We start from the raw sequence: 20510 nt of genomic DNA on the forward strand, positions 1-20510 counted from the left end.
ATGCCAGTTCTAACATAAAGGACCAAAACTGAACAGTATTCAGATATAGCCTCACCAGTATTTGTAATACAACTTTCTGATTCGAAATTCCAACCTCCTTGCAATAAATGCCAATATGCCACAATTTTCTAACCACTTGCTGCAACTGCCTGTTTTTTTATGTTGATTCATCCTTCAGTACTTTGCCCTTTTGCAATCTAGCTCCATGTAAACACCAATGTGCCTTTAGATTCATCTCGCAAAAGGATGTCTCATTTTCCAACATCAAACTACATTTGCCAAATTATCGCCCACTTACTCCACCAAACAATATCTAGTTAGTCATTCTGCAAACTTCGATGCTTTATATCCTGCCTCCTCCTCAAGGTCGTTTATATAAATCATAAATAATTCAGATAACTGATCCTTGAGACACTCCACTAGTTACATGCTTCCTGGCTGAAACATGTTTACTCTGACTCAGGCCTATACAAAGCTTTTCAAAATGCATGATAGGATTACAAAAAAACGTAATGTGATCAGTCTGAAGAAGGGTTTCGGCCCGAAACGTTGCCTATTTCCTTCGCTCCATAGATGCTGCTGCACCCGCTGAGTTTCTCCAGCATTTGTGTGTACCATGTGAAATAATGTGCACGCTGCGCACATCACGAGCGCAAAGCGTGAAGTCCCTCGATGCCAGGGTCAAGCGGGCCCTGGAAGCTCAGGGGTTTTAGATGCTCTCTGATGTATTCTGATCCTTATTTTGGAACATTTTTGCACCAAATTTATGACCAATATTTCAGAAATTAACAGGAACCTGAGAGGTAGCTTTTTCACACAAAGGGTGCTGGGTGTATGTAACGAGTTGCCAGAGGAGATAGTTAAGACTGGGACTATCCTAATGTTTAAGAGACATTTGGATACGTACATGGATAGGACAGATTTAGATGGATATGGGCCAAACGGGTGTGAGTGGGACTAGTTTAGATGGGACATGTCGGTCGGTGTGGGCAAGTTGGGCTGAAGGGCCTGTTTCCACACTGCATCATTCTATGACTAAAAAGTGAAGAAGAAAAATGCATGTAGATAAGTAGAGCAGATTTGAAAGAGGAGTGAAATGTAAAGGCAGAGAGAGGTTTATGGGTGGAAAGGAACATAGGAAAGGAGGGGGGAGAGTGGGTTTGGGCAGATGGGTGAAGGGAAAATAGTCACAAAGTGCTGGAGTAACTCAGTGGGTCAGGAAGCATCTGCGGAGAATATGAATAGGCGACGTTTCAGAGTGCTGGAGTAACTCAGCGAGTCAGGCAGCATCTGTGGAGAACATGGATCGGTGACATGTCACAGAGTGCTGGAGTAACTCAGTAGGTCAGGCTGCAGCTCTGGAGAAATGGCATAGATTATATTTCGGGTCAAGACCGTTCTTCAGTAATATTCATGGTGTGCCATGCATAGACATTCCTGAATGTTACCCAAACCACCATGAGCTACTTTGTTACGGTGCTTGCCCTCTCCTATAACGTCTCTGCTGCCTTGGGTGATGCAGGACAGGACACAAGCTTTGGGACACGGTGTGCAGCTGTTGCCGTCTGTCCCAACCTGGTAAAAACCTGGATGGAGTGGATTTGGAGAGGATGTTTCCACTAGGAGATTCTAGGACCAGTGGCCACAGCCTCGGAATTAAAAGACATTCCTTTAGGAAGGAGCTGAGCAGGAATTTCTTAAGTCAGAGGGTGGTGAACTGTGGAATTCATTGCCACAGACAGCTGTGGAGGTCAAGTCAATGGACATTTTTCAGGAGGAGATTGATAGATTCTTGATTGATACGGGTGTCAGAGGTAATGGGGAGAAGGAGGGAGAATGGGTTTGAGAGGGAAAGATAGTGTGGAAACAGGCCCTTCGGCCCAGCATATCCCATCTGCACCAGTCCCACCTGCCCACGTTTGATCCATATCCCTCCGAACCTGTCCTATCCATGTACCTGTCTAACTGTTTCTTAAATGTTGCGATAGTCCCTGCCTCAACTACCTCCTCTGGCAGCTTGTTCCATAGCCACCACCCTTTGTGTGAAAAACATAACCCACAGATACCTATTAAATCTTTTGCCGTTCACCTTAAACCTATGTCCTCTGCTCCTCGATTCACCAACTCTGGGCAAAAGACTCAACCATATCTATTCAAATCATGATTTTATACACCTCGTTGAAAGGCTTGTGCTGGCCAAGCTGAAAAATATCCATTCATTTAGTCGCGGCCGGTTTTGAATTTTTTGATATAATCGCCGGAACATAGAAGCGGAAACCACTTTCGACCATTAGGGAGACTGACAAAAACCTCCGGGAACCGCACGGAAACCTTGGGTTGGGCGCAAAGTCTCCAGAGGTTTCCGTTCGGGTTTCCTAAGTGGGACAGGGGGATAAAGCAGCAACTCCACTGCTTCGCCACTGTGCTGCTCCTTGTGTTGTGTTATTTGTCAGGAAGGCCGACAAAGAGTATTTACTGTTACATTGGCTGGCACCTTGCAAGCTGATCTTCGGTCATCTTCACAGATGTTCAGCACACAGAAGAAATCCAGATCTACACAACAGCTGACTGGAGGCTCAAATCAAGAGCTCAAACCACCAGATTTCCAGAGTTGCATTCCCTATTGCAGATGACATGGCCATCTGGTGGTCATTCCTGGGTGCCAATTAGTAGTAATAAATTATAACAATTATATTCTAATTATAATAATTGTGAACAATGCTATATAGTTTTTATATTTTGTGTGGTTACCCTTCATTTCAATGGGGTAAATGCTGAATTCAGCTCCCATGCACATGGCGTCTCTGCACAATTACCAATCATGAAATCATGACGTGCTCATCGGGATGACAGAGAAAAGATGCACAAAGTGAATAGGTAAGCCTGACAAAATTACAAAGATTGTCACCGTAAATGAAAACTACATTCATTTAATCATGATACACTTGTTCACAGAAAGCATTTACATTTTCTGAGTTGATGCAGAGAAGAAAGAGCAAGAAAACAATTGTAATTTAGTGAGAGCCCTGGAAATAAGAGATGCCAACTTCTGACAATATCATACCTGCTGTTCCATGACCACTCGAGCAATTGCAGCTTGAACCACATTCGTCCGATCCAAACAGTCCATACAGTTCACCCTGAAGATTCCTTCTTGCTTGCAAATCTCTCCAGCTTGGTCAACCCTGTGTTGACACAAAAAGACAAAGATCCCCCTTTGCTATCATCACTCCCACAATAGTTTAGCTTAATTCCGCATCATACAGAAACAGTCCTCGCTCTATGAGCAAAAAGCACCAGAGAATCAGTTCTCTGCTCAGTGACGATTGTGTTGCAGTTTTCTTTTCACCAGTGGGAAATGCTAACATTTTCTGTTTCCAGGCTCAGAAACTGCCACTTTCAAAAACAGCTTCTTTATTCGGTGGCAACATTCTGTGTGGGAATCCGGCTCCATAGAACTCAAAAGGCAAAGGCCACCTACGGGGATGCTGTTGTCCCTAAAGCAGATTACAAGGCAAAGAGTGACATACATCCCCTGGTGCACGAAAGGCAGCCTATTTTCCACAGGACTTAGTTCTAAACCGTCTGAATATTCATTAGAACTGAACTGAGAACTGCAGAACTGAGCACTTCAAAACACATTCCTGCTCAAAAGGAAATAGTTGTTCAAATTTAAATATGATACGTAGAAACAAGGAACTACAGATGTTGTTTTACAAAAAAGAGACACAAAGCGCCGGAGTAACTCAGTGGGTCAGGCTTGCCCCGCTGATTTACTTCAGCACTGTGTACTGAATATGGTGTGCGTGCCCCCAACTTGGTCATCCTTCATTTTCAATGATTTCATTCCAATTGTGCTAAAGTGGCCCATCTTTATCGAGTCTGCTTTTGATGGCAAGCCCAATAATAGACGATGCAATGGTGATGCAGCCATAGAGTTGCTGCCTCACAACGCCAGAGACCCAGGTTCAATTCTGCCTATGGGTGCTGTCTACGCAGAGTGCGTACGTTCTACCTGTTACCGCATGGGTTTTCTCCAGGTGCTCTCGTTTCCTCCCCACGTCCCAAAGACGTGCAAGTTTGTAGGTTAATTGGTTTCAGTAATTGTCCCTAGTGGGTAGAATGCAAAAAGTGGAATAGCATAAAACTAGTGTATTGTTGATCAATGGTCGATGTGGACTTGGTGGGCCAAAGGGTCTGTTTCCACGCTATATCTCTAAATTAATCTAATATAAGGGGTCGATGCCTCAGCTAGAAGCAAGTACAATGAACTTTAAAAATATTTAAATTTGGTATTTACCTGGATCTCTGGTTTTATTTTGAATATAAAAGCAAGAAATTCAACAGAAACACATGGAGAATTATAATGGCAATCCTTATGAGTTTAAACAGTTTGACATCCAAGGATGGTCGAGATTGAACGCTTACGATGCGATCAAACTTTAGTCAATCCAACACATAATCTTTAGTTTTAGGAACTGTTTATGACAACAAACACACTTGTTATGTTAGTATATCATGCATTTTTCATAAAGTGGTAAATAAAGACACTAACCAGCCCCATTTCATGTCTGTGATGATGTCAGAGATGGCATCTGTAAGGGTCTGCACGTTTTCAAACTTCATTCCTCGACTAGGGAATGAAAATGCAGACAATTTAATTCATTCTGAATTTTGGTTCCAAGCAAATCATTCTTAAATGTAAATGCCATAGTAAAGATGCAGGAGTTGTTTTGTGTGTTGTTAGAAACAGCAGCATCCACACAAGACGGATCAAATTTATATTTTCCACGTTTATTAATCCAGAAATCACTACGGAGCACCAAGCATATTGGATGTAGAGTAAGCCTTGGGCAGATTGGGGTGAAAATACAGCATCTTATTCTAAATTTCAGCCAGATATAGTGATTCATTCCAATTTCCTGCATTCCACATTGCTGCACTTGGTCTTCAGGAATCCCAATAGCACAGGAGTAGCATTAAACTAAACAAGCCTGCCAGATTGTCAACTAAAAAAGAATTCTACCCTGACAAAAATAACATTTCCCGGAAGGATTGTGAATATCAGAAACAAGAAAATCTGCATGGATTGCAGTAAGTGTGGTCCATACCACTTGGAGTTTGAATCCCATTTAAAAAGACAAAATCTAAAATCTAACTAATTAAAATAGACACAAAAAGCTGGAGTAACTCAGCGGGACAGGCAGCATCTCTGGAGAGAAGGAATGGGTGACGTTTCGGGTCTGAAGAAGGGTCTCGGCCTGAAACGTCACCCACTCCTTCTCCCCAGAGATGCTGCCTGTCTCACTGAGATACTCCAGCTTTTTGTGTCCATCTTCGGTTTAAACCAGCATCTGCAGTTCTTTCATACCCATCTACTTAACCTGATTTAGAAGCACACAGACCCCAGCACAACCTGCTCAAGTTCAGGCAATCCTCATTGTTGGCACGAACCTGCAGCAGCTGCACAAACAATTGCATCAATAAGCCGAGGCAAATGCACAAAGCATGGAGCAGTCAGTTTCTACAGGGAACGACAATGCACTGTAGCCGGTGACTTGCTGTGTAAAGAATCTTTAATAACCTGTTTATTGTACACTTCCAGTGCCGCGACTGGATTTTATTAGTTTAGGTGACTAGTTCAGAAGACTGGATGCTGTACACACGACTCAAATCCAATCTCTAATGGGAACTCAACACATTTGACCTATCATTGCACATTTCAGTGCAAGAGACTCAAGGAAAACCTTAAGATTCTTATAGGATCCAGATATTTTGAATATTTATTATGACTAATGCACATTCCTTTAACTAACCGTGGCTCAAAAATAGGAAGCAGCTCGATTTAATTTTCGCACAAGGTGAAAATCAGAGCGAGGGGAGACAGTGTCAGCAAATTCAAAAATGTCTATAGTGGTCAAACGAGCCACTTTCTTTATCTTTTATAAATCAAGTTTACAGTCTTGTACACAATGAATGGCATCTGGAAAAATGAAGATATTTTTAAAAGAGACAAAAGCAGAGGTGACTTTACAAAATATCATGTTTGATCTGGATTAACATTCCAGCGTGATATTTGCAGGACAATTCTAGCATTTTATGATAAATAAAGTGCCTTAATGATGCTTATAGTTCAATTCCTACTCAGAAATGAGTCACAAATTGCTCTCCTGTTTAATCACAACCACACCTCCTGACTGCCCCACAGATGGAATTCAATATATAAATATTTGCACCATATCCTGGTGACTGCTAATCAAAAGATTACAGCATTTCCGTTAAAAGCCAAGATAAACATTTAAAACGTATCACCACCCAAAGCAGAGTATGGGCAGCCAAGGTGGAACATTTCTGTAATGTTTTGAGAAGCACTCTGGCATTTGACAAATTTGTTTTCCACCACCAGGTACGTTGCAGCTTTTCCCAACTCTACCCTCCCATTCACGATGACATGGCCGTGCAGCAACTTGCAACTTATTAAACCCCAGGGAATTAGGCAAATATGGCCAACAGGAGAAACTTAGAAACCAGTGCTGTTGATGTTCAACCACAGGCATGAACAAGTATGGGATTCTGTACTCTGACTGCCTAGCTGTTAAAACACATATTTACAACCAGCAAGTTGGTTCCAAACTGCCTCAGCTATCCCTTGAATGAAATTACCGGAGAAATGCACATTTCAATATAAACACTGATAACAATGCTCCAAATCCCATTTGTCGCAGAATACCAAGATCCTACAATTTCATCTATGGTCTGAAAATTTACGTTGCCTGAAAAATTAATGAAATTCCAAATAACCCAAGGACACTGCAGATCATTTCCTGGACTACAGCAAATTGCTTTCCAATTACATTTTGCACTGACATTTTGCGTTAGCAGTCTTTCTTTTTATTGTCTTGTACAATTTAAATGATTTATGGATAACATGTTCTGTGCAATATCCAGGTCCATGTGATGCTGTTACAAGCAGCGTTTTCATTGTAATCTGTATCTCACCGTACCTGCGTATATGACAATAAACTCAACTTAACCTCATTTCATGTTACAGGAACAGTATTCAGCCATTCTATCTTAGCCAATCTATCTTTCTCTCCCTACACCATTCTCTTGCCTTTCCCTAATAACCTTTTACACTATTACTAACCAACACTTAATTTGGAATCTAAATAAATAGTTTTATATTGGAATCTACAAAACCTAAGCAAAGAACAAGATAGAAATTTCAGCATGGAAAAGTTGGATAGGCAGGGGAGAACAAAACTGTTCACCTGCCTTCAATGCTGTTCAAGGATGGAGCAAAGTGGCCTAGATTTCTCAATTCCCTTTACACTGATTAGATATAAATCAATGTGCCTGGTGCAACAAGGTGGAATCAACTATAAATCAAAATGGCTGCACCAATGTTCGCCTTAAACCATCATTGAAATTGCAAAACAATTTAAAAGTCTGATAACAGCTGGGGAATAATCTTCAGACACAGCTTTAAACTATCATAGGTTCTTACCAGTGTTCATGGAAATCAAAAGTCACATAGGTGAGGTTTGAGTTGTTGTAGAGCAGAACATGTCGAAGAAAAGCATCTCCAATTATTTTCTCCCTTCCAGTCTGATCTACCAGGCTGACAATAACCTGCCAAGATTGAGGGGGAAAGAAAAAAAATCAATGGGATAGGATGCAGCATTTGTATATTATTCAAGGTTCATTTTATCTAAGGCCGGTGTGTCATTTAGTGTTAGTTAACCAATTAGTGGAGCGATTAATACATTAGGAAGTTCAATGGTGATCTTGTGCGGACAACTCTGCAATCCCTTCCCAAACCCCCCATCTCCCACCTGTAACCTAACAGGATTCTCCTTAAAACTTGTCTGTCACCAAGCTTTTGGTTGCTTTCCAAATATCCTCACATGTAGCTTGACATCTATTTTTATTTGATAACTGCAGTGAGATAGTTGGGGATGGTTTTTGTTGAAAATGTTCTATAGGCACAAGCTGTAGTCATTTTACAGCTTACAACTCTAGCACCAGCATTCAAAGGGCACAAAAATATAACGCACAGGAAGCCACCACCATGCAGTCCTCTGCACCAGTTTAGACAGAACAGCGAGGCATCTTTTCCCACATTTTCTCCTCTGAGTAAAATCAGCCCTCCCCATCTTTTTGCGTTTCAGCTCTGCCGTATCAAACATGCATCTCCCATCAGCTGCCAGCCTCAAACATATTCACCCCGGCCCCAGCCATCCTTTCTTAGATAGAATTCTAACCTGTCTCACTTTCACATCTCTGCAGCCTGGCGTTTGGAATTGCTCTCAACATGACCTCTGGGCTTTCTCTGTGTTGGTCAAATGTGCCTTCAGAGCCACCCTAAGGTGCATCACACACATTCAAATCCTCGACCATTCTCAGCTGCACATTTTGCTTAGTTTCCAAATGCTCTAATCTTCACTTCTCTGGAATGAATCCCATTTATTATTTTTCTACTCAGCTGATTAGACTATTAATATATTTTTGTGCACAATAGCTTCCTTCCTCATCAGCAACCACACAGGCAAACTGTGCAAACTGCCAACTTCTAATTCATGGCTCCTGCATTTTGTCTGAAGCATTCACCATGAAAAGCAAACACCAGCGCAGCCCTGCAGAACACCATTGCAAATACCATTCCAGTCATTAAATTGGTAATTCTGCCACTGAGCTCACGTTGGAACCAATATCCAACCCAACAATTTCAATTGGATCTCCTGAGATTTAACTTTCCAATTATTCTGTTATATGGGACCCTGCTAAAATTAATTTATACTAAACTCAGTACCCTCATCAACCCTTAAAAAAAAGGTTGGACAGGTACCACCTTCAATGAAACACTAGAACTAAAACACTACTTTAATTTATAACGAATAATCCAACGTCACTATGGATAAATATTGTTACATATGACGGCCAATACCTACTTTATAGAAATGATTACATGTCAGCTCAGTGTTGGAAAACAGGGTAGAGGATGTGTCGTCAGGCAGTTGTTTATACAACTCAGTGGGTTGAAGCACTGCTAAATGGCAGTGCTCCAGAAGGATGTAACATTTCATAATTAAGTTCAAATAAGTTTTGACAAAAAGGTGTGGTAGGAATAATAAATGTAAAACAATCACAGCAGGCTAAAGAATGACAAATCCAGCATTATTCAAAAATCATTGATCGAAAGGCGTTCGCCCACAATGAAGATGGCACATAATATCTAGAGCACAATGCTAAATAAAATCACTCCTTTCCTCATTAATGGTCCTATTTCACATTTTAAAAGCAGAGGCCAAAGCACTCCAGTACTTCCAACATGTGGACTGAACATTGGGCTGTTTCTGTTTTCTTTGTAAACGTTGCCAACAATATTGCGACTGTGCATTTGTGGGTTGTGCAAAACAACCTTACTGTGCTGTGCATACGCGACAATAAAGAGCCATTGAACTTGGATTCAGTCAAATATGAAAAAACAGTGCTCTCATACTAAACGGCAAAACTTAATCCACAAATTGCAAACATTTTATTTCACACATGTTGTATGAATTGTGATGTACTCAAACATGCAAATGGCAATGGAATACCAAAGCCCATATTAGCTTCAGCAATCTGCTGGCTGGCACGTTTCTAACCTCATTCCTGAGCATGTTCTGACAACTAAGAAGCAAGTTGTGCTTGGAGGTCATGTGCACGATGCGTTTGACATGCTTTGAAAGAATCGGAATGGAAACTTTCCCTTGCTCGCTCAATCCAGCCACACTGATAAATAATTACTCAAGAGCACTACTGAATGAGGGTTCCAGTATCAAGTTTCACTGTATCCATGGAGTAAACATGAACATCTCACCTGCTTCTTATAGATCTGCAGTTGCTCCTCAAAGTGTGCTGCAAACTTGCTGACTGTCTCCTCCTCAGCTGCACAGAACAAAACATTTTAATTACCAAACAGACACTGAGAAGTGTGCAGGCAGAGTTCTCAGAAAGAGAATTGAAAATAGTGATAGCTATCGTTCCCATCCACAGGGAAGGAGGAAATGTCAGAAATGTTCTAATTAGCTCATGTCAACTTTGGTAGCAAAGATTTCCAACTGCTTTCTTTAGCTCAAGGGGAAACATCTCATGTTGATAGGATAACTGGATTTGTATCATATGGGTATGTTGCACCAAAAGGTACACCAAGAGTACACAGAGACACACAAAATGCTGGAGTAACTCAGCAGGACAGACAGCATCTCTTGAGAGAAGGAATGGGCGAGGTTTTGGGTCAAGACCCTTCTTCAGACTGCTAACCTTATCGTTCCCCAGCCCCACATGGCCCGGTTATATCTTCTCCCCAAAAACCATAAACAGAGCTGCCCTGGCAGACCCATTGCTTCTGCTTGTTCCTGTCCCATTGAATTACTCTCCGCCAAGAGTACACAAGGCAGATTTGTGGCAGATAATTATAATTCAGTGCAAATACTTGTGGCTGCGGTTCCCAGCGTTCATTCTGTGTGTAGCGAGTGCAAAACCAAAGGGGCAAGAAAACAGCAAGGATCTTAGCTTGTGACCTTTCATCTGACGGAACAAACAAAAATTGGACCATGAGGAAACTTTACCTCCAAACCAGGTATAAGATTCTTCAGAGGGTGCTAGGTATACAGAGGGTGGTGGGTACATGGAAAGAGCCGTCAGAGAAAGTGGTTGAGGCAGGTGCAATAACAAGATTTAAAAGACATTTGGATATGTACATGGGTAGGAAATGTTCAATGGGATATGGTTCAAACTCGGGAAGGTGGGACTACCTTAAATTTGTCATCTTGGTTCGCATGGATGAGTTGGGCTGAAGGGCCTGCTTCATGCTGTGTGATTCTACGACTCTAAACCCTAAGTCTTTAAAACTCATGGTTGGGTGCTGACTATACAGAATAGCATGATGAATAATCCCTCATGAGGTAAATTGAACAACTAATTAGGTAGACACAGTGCCAGGAACTGCAACAACACTAAGTGAAGCAAAACAAATTGCCAAGACCAGAGTGACAGATTCTCTGTTAAAACGTCCTCGTCAAGGATCCTGTTCACCCAGCCTGCAGGGAAATGAGATTTTAAAGTTTACACATGGATAGTTTTGTCAGTACACAGTTAGGAGCTGCTCAATGTGGCTTCTCACTGACGGGCAGCTCCATCTGTCTTGATACTCCACACACCCAGTAGACTGCTTCAATAAAATGAGGTGAGCAATAGCAGCAGTGAAGAACACAGTGGCCCAAGTTATAAAGGCAGACCAATTTCTGTCAGTGCTTCCCCACATATTATACCGTAATTTATATAGAACTTGATTTTTTTCAATTTTCTTTCGAACAGATCTCTATTTATCACCTTTCCCAAATTATCCTTTGACAAGCAATGGCTGAGATGTTATTAGTTCCGCAGACGATAACCTTTTACAACAGAACAGCTACAGATTTTAATCAATGTTATAAGGCAGTGTACAACAGGTGCAAAGCTTTAAATTCCAAGGGTAACCTTACTGCATTGAGCTTTTTATTGAATTGCCAATATCTGGAGTGATGGAAATCTGACAAGTGTGCCGGGAGTAACAGGAAGCACAAACATCCATATGGTATTGACAATGTCAAACTAGCTACTGCAGAGTTGCCAAGTTTAAAGAATACCGAGATTCTCAGACGGTGAAAATAAGTACAACAACCCTGTATGGTAGTGGTTAAAACAAAAACAAAAGTATGATGGAAGGTAGACAAAAGTGCTGGAGAAACTCAACGGGTGCGGCAGCATCTATGGAGCGAAGGAAATAGGCAACGATTCGGGCCGAAACCCCTCTTCAGACTGATGTGGGGGAGGGAGGGAGAGAAGAAAGGAAGAGGAGCCAGAGGGTTGAGTGTGAGCTGGGAAGGGGAGGAGACAATAAGGGCTACCGGAAAATGGAGAAGTCAATGTTCATGAGGTGTAAATTGCCCAAGCGGAATATGAGGTGCTGCTCCTCCAAGTTCTGCCCAGGACAGAAAGGTCGGATTCGGAACGGAAGGGGGAGTTAAAGTTGAAGTGCTGAGCCACCGGGAAATCAGATTGGTTATTGGGGACCGAGCAGAGGTGTTCGGCGAAACAATCGCCAAGCCTACGCTTGGTCTCAACGATGTAGATCAGCTGACATCTAGAGCAGCGGATGTAATAGATGAGGTTGGAGGAGGTGCAGGTGAACCTCTGTCGCACCTGGAACGACTGCTTGGGTCCTTGAATGGAGTTGATGGGGGAGGTAAAGCGATAAGCGTAGCATCTCTTGCAGTTGCAGGGGAAAGTGCCCGGGGAGGGGGTGCTGCTGGTGGGAAGGGAAGAATTGACCAGGGAGTTACGGAGGGAGTGGTCTTTGTAGAAAGCAGACAGGGGGGGAGATGGGAAGATGTGGCAAGTGGTGGGGTCACGTTGGAAGTGGCAAAAATGATGGAGGACTATTTGTTGTATGTGCCGGCTAGTGGGGTGGAAGGTGAGGTCAAGGGGGACTCTGCCATGTGTTATGAAGTGGTGGGGGGGGGGGGCGGGGGGGGAGGGGGGAGAGAGAGCAGTGTTACGTGATATTGAAGAGACCCTGGTGAGAGCCTCATCTATAATAGGGGAGAGGAACCCCCGTTCCCTAAAGAATGAGGACATTCCTGATGCCCTGGTATGGATCATCTCATCCTGGGAACAGATGCGGCTCCCCTACTATAGATGAGGCTCTCACCAGGGTCTCTTCAACACCCCGTAACACTGCTCTCTACCCCACTAGCCGTCGCATACAACAAATAGTCCTCCATCATTTTCGCCACCTCTACCTCCGCTACATCTACGATTGCATTGGTGCTACCTCCTGCACCCACACACAACTCACTGACTTCATCCACTTCACCACTAACTTCCATCCGGCACTCAAATACACCTGGACCATTTCCAACACTTCCCTACCATTTCTTGACCTCACTATCTCCATCGCAGGTGATAGACTTCTGACTGACATCCACTATAAATCCATTGACTCCCATGGCTATCTAGACTACACTTGTTCCCACCCTGCTTCCTGTAAGGACCATCCCCTACTCCCAATTCCTCCGCCTACGCCGCATCTGCTCCCAGGATGAGGTGTTCCATACCAGGGCATCGGAAATGTCCTCATTACAGAACAAGGTTGCCTTAATGGATACAGCTGCTCAGAGGCAAGAAGATACATTAGGTAAGACGAGGAGGTGCTAGAAGACTAGATGATGGCTAATGCTGTGCCTCTATTCAAGAAATGCTGCACAGAAACACCACTGAACTATTGACCAGTGAGCCGAAAATCTGTGCTAGACAAGTTGCTGGAGAGTATTCTGAAGAAAAAGATATGTGCATTTGGATAGACAGGGGCTGATTAGGGATAGTCTGCATGGTTTTGTACCTGCGAGATAGTGCTACATAAATCTGATTGAGAGTTTTGAAGAAGTAACCAAAAGAGCTGACGTTGGATTTCAGCAATGCATTTGATAAAGTTTCACATGGTAGACCATTCTTGAAGGTTAGATTACAAGGGACTCGGGGGTAAAGGTTGTTTTTCAGACTGGAGGTCTGTGACTAGCCTCAGGGATTGGTGCTGGGCCCATTGTTGTTTGTGATTTATATCAGAGATTTGGATGAGAATGTACAAGGTATGATTAGTAAGTTTGCAGTAGAGATGCCACTAAAGTGGGTATTATCGTAGATAATGAAGATAATTTGGTTATCAAAAAATTTACAGCATGATGTTGATCAGCTGGTCGTGGGCTGAGGAATGGCTAATGGAGTTTAATGCAGATAAATGAGAGGTTTTGCATTTTTGAAAGTCAATCCCAGGAGGCAGGAGCCACAGTTAACCACAGTTTGACTGAGTTTACAAAATACATAGACTTCTGCAGCCACAGTAACCGATCCATTGAAGTTCTAATTTTCTATTGAAGTGGGGAGATTTGGGTTTCTCACTCACGTTTGTCTAGTCGTGGACGAGGATTATACCGATAGCCAATCTGACTCCAAAACACAGGCACTGATCCACGGGCAAGGACAAATGACAGCGTGTGACTGTGGACGTGGATTAGCTGCTCCGTCTCCACATAGTTTGCCACGTTTCCATTCTCATCCACACCCCGGCGTTTATAGCGCATTCCTGCAGAATTTGAAGAAAGGAACATCTAAACCAGCTGAATGCAACTCATCATATTGGTGAATCAAAGTCCAATTTGTATTTTAGATTTATCTGTACACTACTACAGACACAAACATGATGGCGCAGCAGTAGAGTTTCTGCCTACAGCGCTTGTAGCACCGGAGACCCGGGCTCGATCCCGACTACGGGAGCCGTCTTTACAGAGTTTGTACGTTCTCCCCGTGACCATCGTGGGTTTTCTCTGAGATCTTTGGTTTCCTCACATACCCCAAAGACGTGCAGGTTTGTAGGTAAATTGGCTTGGTGTAAGTGTAAACTGTTCCTAGTGTGTGCAGGATTGTGTTAATGTGCGGGGATCGCTGTTTGGTGCAGACTCGGTGGGCCAAGGGCCTGTTTCCGTGCTGTAAAATCCATCCTCTGAGCTGAAAGATTACAAAGCATAAGAGTGCCTGCTTTCCAAGATGCAGGACAGAACACCACAGGAGATCCTTCTTCCCTGTGGCTATCAAACTGTACAAATCCTCCCCCTATTGATGGGGATAGACTGAGACTGACCGCCCCCCCCAATCTTGGCACATCCCCGATCCCCTTTCCACTCGTCACTTTAATTTCATGTTTCATGTATTTTGTGTTTTTATGATTGTTGGCAGATCAATTTCCCCCCTGGGAAAGTCCTATCATATCGTATTTTTATATCTGCAATGGTGACAACGTATTTTTCATTTATTGATACATCAAAAATGAAGGGCAACAACTATCCTCATTACCAGAGATTTGGAATCATATTACAGGTGCACAACCTTTTATCCGAAGATCCAAATAACAAAAACCTCCGAATAGCGACATTTTTTCTGTCCTTGAAGAAAGGTCCTTGAAAACGTTCACCGAGGGTGGCCCGCAGAGGTGACAGCGGAACCTCCGGTCGGTCCTCGAAGAAAGGGGAACTAAATCCCCGTTCATAAAAGAGAAGGTGAGGGTATATTGCGCGGGAGGGTTAATAATTGACAATATGCTGCTACCTGCCAGCTGCGTTAAAAAGTTCCTACGGTAGACTCACGATACACAGTGTATCGTGAGTCTTGCGTGGGAACCTTTTAACTCAGCGTGCAGGCAGCAGTAGATTGTCGCTCCCTTCAGTTTCACCCCACCTACACCCCTCTGCTTCCCGGCCATGTGTGTGACCCCATCCCTCCCCTCTCCAGCTCCCCGCTCATTGCACCGGCGCGGGGGCTTTGTACTGTCTTCACGTCGCGTTGCTAGCAGCACAGTGCCAGTCACCAGAGACGTCAGGACCAACGGAACACCGACCCCCAGGCCCACTGCAAGCACGGAGATCCCAGATCAGCAACTCCAGCCCAACCCCGTTCCAACTCCAGAGGAACACGCTCCCCGTATGGGCAGAAGCTGATGGTGTGCAAGGGGTATGTCTTGTTCTTGGGGTGGCGCAGCTCGGGCTGTGGGCGAACTGCCACTTGTCGCCATAGCAGCCCATCGGGGAGCGGATTCCTCTGGAGTTGGAGGGGGAGGGGGGTATTGTGCTGTTTGATCGCCCCCTACTATTCCAGGGACAGGGAGACAGGACGTTCACCGAGGGCGGCCCGCAGAGGTGACAGCGGAACCTCCGGTCGGTCCTCGAAGAAATGGGAACTAAATCCCCATTCATAAAAGAGAAGGTGACGGTATATTGCGCGGGAGGGTTAATAATTGACAATATGCTGCTGCCTGCACGCTGAGTTAAAACATTCCCACGGTAGACACGATACACAGTGTATCGTGAATCTTGCGTGGGAACTTTCTAACTCAGCGTGCAGGCAGCAGCAGATTGTCGCTCCCTTCAGTTTCACCCCACCTACACCCCTCTGCTTCCCGGCCATGTGTGTGACCCCATCCCTCCCCTCTCCAGCTCCCCGCTCATTGCACCGGCGCGGGGGCTTTGCACTGTCTTCAAGTCGGCGATGGCAGCCAGCAGGCTAGTGCAGTCACCGGAGACGTCAGGACCAATTGGACGTCGAACACCAGGCCCACCGCAAGCACGGAGATCCCAGAGACCCACAGCCAACAGCAGCCCAGCCCAGCCCCGCTCCAACTACAGAGGAACCTGGGTTGCGGATGACGGGGCGCAGCTCGGGGCGTCGTAGGGGCCCATCGGGGAGTGGGTTCCTGTTGGTCCTGACGTCTCCGGCAACCTGCTATCCTCCGGGAACTGTACCGCCCTTGCAAGAGAGTGGGGTTGTTTGCAGTTGCAGAGGGAGGGGGCAAGGGCGGTACAGTTCCCAGTCTCAGCTCCAGTCCAGGGGGGTGGCCGGAGACGTCAGGACCAACGGGACAGCGACCCCCAGGCCCACTGCAAGCACGGAGATCCCAGAGACCCACAGCCAGCAGCAACTCCAGCCCAGCCCCGCTCCAACTCCAGAGGAACACGTAGGGGCAGAAGCTGATGGTGTGCAAGGTGTTCTTGGGGTGGCGCAGCTCGGGATGTGGGCAAACTGCCACTTGTCACCGTAGCGGCCCATCGGGGAGCGGATTCCTCTGGAGTTGGAGGAGGAGGGGGGTATTGTGCTGTTTGATCGCCCCCTGCTATCCCAGGGACAGGGAGACACAGCGGCGTTTTAGACTGGTGGGCAATCACTTCCAAAGTTCTGCCGACACAGTCAGTACACCTCTCCTACACTGCATTTCATACAAACATTTATTCTGCATGAAAAAACGACATTGCTTACTTCCTTCTTATAACATAAAACTAGAGGTTGTACATAGAATGGATTACGGTATTACATAGTTGGCACCTAAAATTAGGTGCCACTGTACTGTTTTGTGCTATATTAACTTCTAATAAAATAAACAAAAACAAAAAAAACGACATTGAAGACTCAAACTCGCGACCGAGTAACTGCCGGGATCAAGGCGCGCAAACTCGCGACCTTGCGGATATGAGCCGAACACTCTACCACTGAGCCAGCCATTAAAATCTACGCTTAAAAAATTCCATTCCGAAGACCGACAAATTCTGAATTACGAAAAGTGTCTGGTCCCAAGGCTTTCGGATAAAAGGTTGTGCACCTGTACTCAGGAATTAACCTCTAGTCATACTGCAGTTTTAACATCAAATCAAGTTGCGTTTATCAAAAAAAAGCCAAAGTGCTGGAGTAACTCAGCGGGTCAGGCTGCATTCCTGGAGAACAAGGATAGGCGATGTTTCAGGTTGAGACCCTTCTTTTGTGAGCTAGCATCTGCAGTGCCTTGTGCCCAGATTTATTGTCATATGCACAAGTATGGTGAGGTACAATGAAAATCGTGTTTGCAGTAGATTCACAGGCATAGAATCAGACAAATACAGACATTATACACGTTATACATGAGTTACACAAAATTTCTAAAAGATTGTGGGGGAAAATAACAAGACATTAGTGCACAAGAGACTTTCCAAAATACTTATCAAGATTGATACATTTGCCATTACTAGGTGGTTAGAGAAAAACATGAGCTAAAGCTTTCTCATGGAGGCAGATTTTTAAGATCAAAATAAGAAAATGGGAGGCTGTTCCTTTGCAAGGATTTACTATTAATATCCACATTTATTTCCTAAAAATGTCTTCCTGACTGGAGAACTGCAACTCACTGGCTATTAAACATTTCAGGATGTGCTGTCATTAAGAATAGAAGTGAGTGCCAGTCTTTCAAAGCACAAAGAAACATCCAGAACAAACGTAGCCAGTCAAGATCAACGTAATGAACTAAAAACCTAAGGATTGGAATTTGTTTGTACAGTTCAGTGGGGGGGTTTGCTATATAGATACAGGGTGCTTGCAATTTAATAATCCCAAATGACCTGGTGAGTCTTCGAAAGTACTAGGATGGCTGAACAAGATTATTAATTAATAACTGGAATTATATGCACTCTGTGTTTCAATCTTTGATGAGGCTAATTAAAATGGAGCAAGAGGAAACCTTAAGTCGCAAGCTATACTTAAAGGTTAGTACCTGCCATAAACTTCTAGTATAGAAACTGCAGACAAAGCAGCATTAAATGTCATAAAAATTAAGAACAATGCTTAAAATATTCACAAGGTCAGGCAACATCTGTGAGAAGACGAAGAGAGGCAATGTCTTGGGTGGAAGACTCTGGTGAATCTCAGAATACTTCCTCCATACAAATGGAATGAAGAGGTCACGGTTATATGAAGCATTTGAACATCTTGACCTTCAAATGTAATTGTTTCCATACCTGCTCTGTGCCGACTCCTCCTCGAAATAATTGCCACTATAAACCTTGGATAGATATCATCCACACAGTGCTCCTGTGACGGGGTCTCAGGACTGCTCTTTTCATCATCCGAGGATTCACTGTAATTGACAACCAGTTCTTCAATCTGCACAAAACCTTGGATTATTGGAACAATCCAGAAATCTGCTTTAGGATCCTGTAAGAGAACAATATTTACGTTTAATCTGATGCCGGAATTATTGGCAATAATCTGAAAAATGAAATGATCCCCCATGGCGGTTACCCTAAAATGTTGCAGAATATTCTTGGCTACTATTTCTTTAATGTTCCACAGTAATTACAGGACAAATGCACAATATTCTTCAACAAGGCAAAGAGCTCATCATTTGGAAATCCTCCTGCATCTTATGTTTTGGGCCGGAACCTTTAGAGTCATAGAGTGATAGAGTGTTTGTGTGGAAACAGACCCTTCGGCTCAACTTGCCCACACCAGCTACACTCGTCCCACCTGCCTGCGCTTGGTCCATATCCCTCCAAACTTGGGATAGTCCCATCCTCAACTACCTCCTCTGGTAGCTTGTTCCACACACCCACCACCCTTTGTATGGAAAAAGTTACCCCTCAGATTCCTATCAAATCTTTTCCCCTTCAACTTGAACCTATGTCCTCTGGTCCTCGATTCCCCTACTCTCAGACTGTTAGTATGTGGGAGGGTTCCAAGCCCAAACATCACTTGTTCCATCTCTCTAGAGATGCTGTTTGACCCGATGAGTTGCTCCAGCACTGTGTGTCTATCTTCGGCATAAACGCATTTTCTCCTGCAGCTTACTTTGCTCGGGGGGGCAACAAGTACCAATCAGTTTCAATCAAAACCAACTTTTTTTTGTTCATTTCCTTCTAGTGAAAGATACACTTAATGGACCAATTCTTAACATGCACCATGCCAAACGTCTGCACCGTATTCACTGGGGGTTAATTTCAAAGGATCTTAATAATTGAAAGGAGATATATAGCTCTTGCAAAATACTAATCAATTTGATGGCGAAGCTGGACGTTGATGAGAAAGTGAAGCAGGCAGAATGGTTTTAGATTTAGGAACCACTGCTTGAAGTGTCTCCAAATTTCTGTTAAGTATTGAGGAAATCCACACATCTATGTGTGCTGATGTGCTTGCAAGAGTTTTAAGCTGCCTGGCATACTTTGGAAGGAGGAGGCAATAGAAAGGAATATCGCAAATAACTGAATAGCGTCAAGAGATCCAGGCTATTGAGACGCCCAGTTAATGGCTAAAGAAGCCGACAATACGTTATCATATGGTTGCAAAAAATAGACAACGAGAGAACCTCAGCAGATCGGGAAGCTTCTGTGAAGGCAGAGAGAATGTCAATGTTTCGGGGTCGAGACTCTGCATCAGTCCTCCTGTGTTTCGCTGTGGAATAACGTCTTTTAAATTCCTGACCATGCCCTCCTTTAAACCACCAACCAACATCGCTGACTGCTGTGCTAACATTCTCCAGAGTTGTGGTGTGTGATTCCATGTCCTCACTTTGCCCAAATGTGGAAATAAGCAGCTTGCTGCCAACAAACCCACACTTCAATGGTGCCAGCAACGAGGGGGAACAGAGAATGCTTCTTTCAAATTTAGACAAATACATGCTCGTTTCATTTATTTTAGAGATACAGTGCAGAAACAGGCCCTTTGGCCCACCGGGTCCATGACGACCAGCGATCTCTGTGCATCAGCATGATCCTACATATGAGGGAAAATGAACATTTTTTACCAAAGCCAATTACCCTACAAACCTGTACGTCTTTGGAGTGTGGGAGGAAACCAGAGCACTCGGAGAAAACCCACGTGGTCACAAATAGAACGTACAAACTCCGTACAGACAGCACCCGTAGTTAGGATCGATCCCTGGTCTCTGCCGCTATATTGTAGCTACTCTGCCGCTGCGCCACTAGGCCGCCACAATTTCCACAATGGTGGCCAAATCCTGCTGGACCATGAATTCACTGCCATGAATTGCTGCCCACAGTCTCCTTATGTCAATATTTACGCCATTCAGATGCAGTGTCCATCTTGCCAGCCCAAATCACTGACATTATCTGAATGGTCCT

The 20510-nt window shown here is 44.0% G+C and overlaps 1 protein-coding gene across 1 annotated transcript in view; it reads right to left on the reverse strand.

Moving 5' to 3' along the window:
* The window catches only part of inpp5f (inositol polyphosphate-5-phosphatase F), a 145239-nt gene that overhangs the window by 18788 nt on the left and 105941 nt on the right, over window positions 1-20510 (reverse strand). The window contains exons 7-12 of the mRNA XM_055646835.1: window positions 18393-18588; window positions 13988-14167; window positions 9863-9930; window positions 7508-7632; window positions 4556-4633; window positions 3065-3185 (exon numbers count right to left, since the gene is read on the reverse strand). Coding sequence (XP_055502810.1) covers window positions 3065-3185; window positions 4556-4633; window positions 7508-7632; window positions 9863-9930; window positions 13988-14167; window positions 18393-18588 — 768 coding nt within the window. The remainder of the gene's footprint in view (window positions 1-3064; window positions 3186-4555; window positions 4634-7507; window positions 7633-9862; window positions 9931-13987; window positions 14168-18392; window positions 18589-20510) is intronic.

The sequence above is a fragment of the Leucoraja erinacea genome, chromosome 15 (genome assembly GCF_028641065.1).
Source record: "Leucoraja erinacea ecotype New England chromosome 15, Leri_hhj_1, whole genome shotgun sequence".
NCBI classification, from domain to species: Eukaryota; Metazoa; Chordata; class Chondrichthyes; order Rajiformes; family Rajidae; genus Leucoraja; species Leucoraja erinaceus.